This window comes from Mus caroli, chromosome 2, assembly GCF_900094665.2.
Source record: "Mus caroli chromosome 2, CAROLI_EIJ_v1.1, whole genome shotgun sequence".
Taxonomy (NCBI): domain Eukaryota; kingdom Metazoa; phylum Chordata; class Mammalia; order Rodentia; family Muridae; genus Mus; species Mus caroli.
The window spans coordinates 103,528,466-103,534,569 of NC_034571.1; the positions used below are offsets into that span (position 1 = coordinate 103,528,466).

General features: G+C 40.7%; 1 protein-coding gene across 1 annotated transcript; it reads right to left on the bottom strand.

Annotated features, from left to right (window-relative positions):
- Nucleotides 1-2,326: 2,326 nt before the first annotated feature.
- Nucleotides 2,327-4,204, bottom strand: Fibin (fin bud initiation factor homolog). Its single transcript, XM_021156889.2, has one exon. It carries the CDS (start codon nt 3,818-3,820, stop codon nt 3,167-3,169), a length of 654 nt encoding a protein of 217 aa, XP_021012548.1. The 5' UTR covers nt 3,821-4,204; the 3' UTR covers nt 2,327-3,166.
- Nucleotides 4,205-6,104: the final 1,900 nt, after the last annotated feature.

Genomic DNA, 6,104 nt, shown 5'->3' on the forward strand with positions numbered 1-6,104 from the left:
TGGGTGTATTTCAGATTTTTAAAAATTAAACAATATTTATTTGTTTATGTGTATGAGAAGGCATGGATGACAGTCAGAGACCAGCCTGTGGAGTTGGCTTTCTCTCCTGTCACCTGTTGGTTCTGTGGATTGAATTCAGGGCATCCAACTTTTGTAGAAAACACATTTACCTTGTGACCTATCTCAATGACCCAGGTCTAAGAAGTTTCGAGTGATTTATGAGGCTAACCATATTGGTTAAAAACAAGTGATTTGTTTCTAATATACATACATACACACACACACAGTGTGTGTGTGTGTGTGTGTGTGTGTGTGTGTATGGGGTGTGTGTGTGTGTGTATACATTGTGGACTGTGTATATCACTTGTAGATAGCTTCTTCTATAGGGGTTGAACTCAGTGCTCTCTTTCCCCTTGATAGGACCCTGTCTGGCTTGAACCACTTCCACTCTGCCTTTGTGCTGTGCCTCACCAAGTGCCCAGAAGCAACAGAGCCTGAGAATCATGGGATGATCCTTCTAAGAACACAATCTAAAAGAAACCCTTTCACTTCTCAATGGCCTTTCTCGGGGTATTTTATCACAGCAATGTAACACAACTAATTCAACTGTTTAACCGAATGCAATTTCTCACATTATTTGTTGTTACAAAGAAAAAAGATAAATTACTTCTTAGTGATGGCCCTTACTAGCAATATTGATTTTTCAAGCATGTTAGCTAATTTTTATTACTGTGTCTAATAACAATAGCTACAACAACGTGATTGCTTTCTGTTTTAGATAACACTTCAAAAATCGTTTGAATCATTAGATGAAGTCCAGATGTTTTGTAATTTCCAAGAATTACCCACAGCTTAGTTTAGTACCTGGCATGGAAGAAGTGGTTGACAAACACTGGCAACAAACAAAACAAACAAACAAAAATCCTAGGTTGCAAAGATGTGTTTGTAAGTGGATTCTCAGAGAAGAGAGTATGTGATTTATCTCTGATTCTCACACATTTCATTGTCTAAGAAGTAAAGCCCAATGTTTTCAGCAAGTATCTATCACGGTATAAGTAACCAAGTCTAATGTCTAATGACAAAGTAAGGAGGAAGGCCTGGGTGAGCCTGGGTCCCTGCCATAAGGTTAGACAGCGCCAAGTGATTTCCCCTTCTGGACTGTCTGTCGAGGTCTCTTACCACCATCTCTTTCTTACCTGGAAATTCTCATTTTCTGTCCGAGATCATCTCCACAAGACTCGGGGGATCACAGGTTGCTTATCTAGCCACTAATGAAATGTTTTGGTTTTGTTGGAATAGATAATATTAACACAAAAGGAGGCTTGCCCATAGTCTGCTTCAGTGTTCAGGTCTGTAGCAGATATGTCATCGTACCTCTTCCTGCTCCCATGGGGATATCTCTATATTTCAGCAGCACTCAAATTTGTGCCTATGAGATCCTTCTTAACATAAGCTGGTGGGCAGCCATTAACAACTGATTGAGATTGACATGCAGAAGAAAAAACATTTTCCAGCCTCAATACATTCCAATATCCTATTGCAACAGGCAAAATAAGAAGATCCCATTTGATTTGTCTGTCTGTATGTTGTAGCTGAGTGCTTTGGGGGCAATATTGTTATTTTCAGGCTGGAAGCAATCTGACTTTACAAACTCAAGTACCAAATATCATATTTGTTCTGATCAATATTTTTTTGTCCTCATTCTTTGCAGAATAAAGAAGGAAGCCCTTTAAAATAACCCTGAGACAAATGTATATAGCAGATAAATCCTTTCTTTGCATAGAGGATAGAAAAATGGGGTCTCTGATGAACAGAATGTGAACTCTTGCTTACTTTGTGTTGGATGCAAGTGGAAAGAAAGTATATTTGAGGTGGTGATGAATATTGACCCAGGGAAGAATTGAAATAAAATGGATTTTCACATTTTAATTCATTTATTTTAAGAGCACAGAAATATCTTTCAAATCGTTGGGCATCACTAACACGGAATGAGTGCATAGGAGATATGGACCTTTGTCACACATTTCCAATGGAGTCTATGAAAAATGGGAGAAATTTAAGATTTTTTCCATCAGAAGAGTGGAAATCAAATGTATAATTCTTGTACAGGCTAGATCCCACTACCCCTTACCAGGATGGTGTATGTGAGCAGACAGGGTAAGATACTCAAAAATACAGCACCTTCTCCCTCTGTTTTTCTTTTTAAAATCTCATCCTTATCATATACTCTGATAAACTGACTTCAAACTTATCTCTTCTCTCCTTTGCACTAGTCCCTCTCTGAAATATGAGAGCTATGACTGTAAATTAGAAAAAAAATCCAGTATTATATGAAAATATTTATTGGCTGAGTAATAAAACGTACATAAGGGATTTCTAGAGTTAGACCCTCCCTCTGGAAATATAAGTTTCTAATAAACAAAAGGAAGCAATGCTATCTAAGTCCAAGAAGAAAAAACATGCTGACAACTTAAATCATAGACACTTGAGTGTTCAAGCAATCTGTTTCTTTGATGGTGCAGTGAAAGACACAGTAAGACAGCATCATGAGTGGGCAACCGCCCCAAAGTTTTGCTATCTTAAATGCTGCATCTTCAACTTACACAAACCCACAACGGGACCTTGAACATCTTACTGGTGGTGATTTGCATGCAAATTCTCAATAACACTCTTAGGACAAAACAGAAACAACTAAGAACATGGTAAATAAATAAGAGCGAAAGGAGAATCAAGGAACTTCCTTGTCTGGCAGGCATGCCACACACCTGGGACCTCATCTGAAAATCAGGCATCTCAGCCTTCAGAGACCAAAGAGAAGACTGCTGATGTAAAGGAGCCATGAGCCTCGTCCCCACTAGGTATGTCCAGACAATCGCCAGGATGAGGAAGTTTAATCAGTCTTTCCACACAAATGCATCCTTTAGATGGAGTCGAAAGAAGAGATTCTGTTAGAGCAATAAAACCCTTTAGGAAAATAACCCAGGGGTAGTTTCAAATTGCTTTTTGCAAGTGAAAAATCCTTAATAATAAGATAAATAATGCACAAAACCAAACTAAAATCAGCATAACTCAACTTATTAAAAATTTTCATTCTTTTCGAAAGATGACTTCAGATGTGTTCTGAAAGTGCAAATTTGGATAAAATAAAGCAGTTACAATGGAAATATTAGCCTGTCTTCTGTCCCCCACCCTCCAGATAGTCGCTTTTCAGTCGACCTAAGCGGGTCCCATGGCTCCTGATGGTATGTGCCAGCAGCTCGTATTTGTCTCTGAGCCCCACAGAGATGTCCAGTGTCTCCTTCAGCAAAGACCTGGTGTGAACCAGCATCCCCAGGAAGTCCTCATTGAGTCTGCTTTCCTGCCGGCTATCCTGCTCTTGGCCCTGCTTGAACTTGCTTTCCAGCTCAGTGAGGGACTTGTCAGAGTTGGAGTAGGCATCCCCGATCTGGTGGGACTCCCGCCTCAGGTACTTGCCATAGCTCTCTTCCCCATCCAGGTCGTAGGAGATGCTTTTACTGATGCCCTCCAGGACGCGTCCAGCATCCTCCACCTGGCGGCCCAGTACCGTGAACTCCTCTCGAAGAGTGAGGCTCAGCAAGCTACTGGCTTGGCCCCCTTCCCCCTGGGAGCAGCGCCTGCGATCACTCACCCTGAAGAGCAGCTGGCATTTCTCAGGGTCATCATTCTCCTCGTAGTCTCCATCAGGCACGAAGTAATGATGCAGCGTCCCATTAGACATTTCTGGGTACAGGGGGCCATCAAAGTAGCCTCGACACAGGTGGCAAAAGAAACTCATCCAGATCAACTTCGGGAACACCATTCTGGATATTTGGGAGAAGCGTTTTAGTCCAGGAACAAGGAAAAAGGTTCCCCTGGGTGTTAGCGGCTTCTGGGGAAGGCGCCCTTCTCAGGCGCAGCTCGCTTGCCACTCGCTGATCCCGGTTCCTCCACAGGCTTCATGTGGCTCTACGCAGCAGCGGTGTGCACCACGCTCCTCAGCGTCCCTGGTCCTCTCTCTACTGAGCGGCTGGACCTTTGCTGTTTTAGCAGGATAGCCGGACCCACCGACTGGGGACCTGCTGCTCCAGACGCTGGCTCTGCGGTCACCTTCGGAGTTCCCTCTGGCTCCAGGGAGACGGAGCTAGTAGCTAAGGGAAGCTGTTCTGACACTGTTTCAACCCCTGGACTGGGTGGGAATGCAGCGTTTTCTTTCCCCTTGGCTAAAGATATCCTTAGGGTTGCAGGACTCTCAAATTACAGCTAGTTTCGTCACTTGGAAGCCAAGGAACAAATTTGGAAAGAAAACTTTCACCAGTTCCCTTATTAAAGGTACAGGGTCTCCTTTTTCAAGATTGAAAAAGGAGACCCTGTACAATAAGACATATCTTGAATGGGGATAGTAGAGGATGATTATAAACATAAAATCCAGCGGCTATTAGCATATTTAGGAAAGAGGGGATTGCTTCAGAGAAATGACATTTCAGACATTTAAATACCAGGTGAGAAATGTATTTATTTTACTCATTTTCAAAACGTTATTTTTTAAATAAAAAAAATGAAGTATTGGAAATAGTTTTGTTTGGAAATGGTTTAAAGGTTATTAAAAATCAATACTTTTGAAACAAAATGAATATAGATAACCGATTTTCTATATTCATAGTGCATAGTTACTAATAAAAATAAAAATAAAAATAAAAGTTTCCAGTTTAATCAATAAGAGGACAACTGGGACCGCTGTGTAATCTATCAGATAAAGTCCCAGTGAGCCTTACTGAGTCTTTTGTTTAGTATTTGACTGCTGGGGTCTTCTGTCAGTTACTTACGAGGCTGGAATATTTATCCACAGTTAGAACATTAAGCAAATTGATACTATCTCATAGATTGTATTCAACCATTAAGGTACAAAGATTTAAATTTAAGTTAAAAAACCTTACTGCTTTGAAAGAAAATATTTTTATTTTAGTTAATTCACAAATAGTAACATTACCACAGCTGGTTTAAAAAAGCCACCCAAACACGAGTTCAGCTGCCAGTTCCATAGCCTCTCCATAAATCCACGTGTCCTCAGAACATCATGTTCCATAGCTATTCCAAAGCAATGAAGCTCCTACTAGTGTTTAAGTTGTGGATTCATGCAGTACACATTCTCTGCCAATGCTTTTCCTGTTTAAATATTCATATAACTTGTCCATCCCAGCTAATTTCTTCAACTTGTACTTCTTGATTGAACTAACCCATTTCTAAGTCTATACTGTATCAGCAGCACATGGAAACCTTTATAGAGTTTATGTCTTGGATTCTGGGCATATTTCCCAAACTGTTTTGTACCTTAAAAGCAAGGGCCCCCAGATTGCTGCTGCGCTTGCCGAGTTTCTCTAGGCAAGTGATGCCAAGGTTTTATAGGCTCAGAGCTACTACCATGGTCACTAAAGATCCAATGATGGAGTAACACAGTATATGCCCCACAGGGGAGCTTACAGCCACCCTGGACACAGTGGCTGCCATGTGGTCCATCAGCCCTGTTTTTGGAAACAACAATGGGTGTTTCTGTTGTTCTGAACTCTAGGTAATAGAGCTGCTGTTGCCAGATGAGCTTCAGTGCTGACCTGGGTGCAGTTCTCCTCTGAAGGATCCTGATGGATGTCAAGACCCCTTAAGACTTGTGATTTCAGCTTCCATGTGGTATCCTAGAGAACCATTCTTGTGTCTAGAAATATGAAACAGTAAAAAGAGCACTAATTTTAAAAACAAACAAAACTCCCAAGCCCTCTTTTTCCCAAAAGACCATTTTAGGTTTTAATTTATGAATTGATTGTCATAAATGGCCATTTGATAGGCCATCCATTTATTCAAATATTTATTGAACATTTATTATTCATCAAGTTCCGTTTCTGGTATTGCGAATACAACAAAGAACATAACTAGAAACACACCATGGCTTTCCTAGAGCTTTCAATCTGGGAAGTGCAGGGCGAATTGAAGTAAAAGTAAATAAACATATGTTGTATATTGAATAATTTCAGGATCGTGGAGAAAAGAAACAGGGAATAAGTGGAAAGAATATGTAAGCAGGAAGATTTTGTTTCCAGAGATGCTTGCTATTT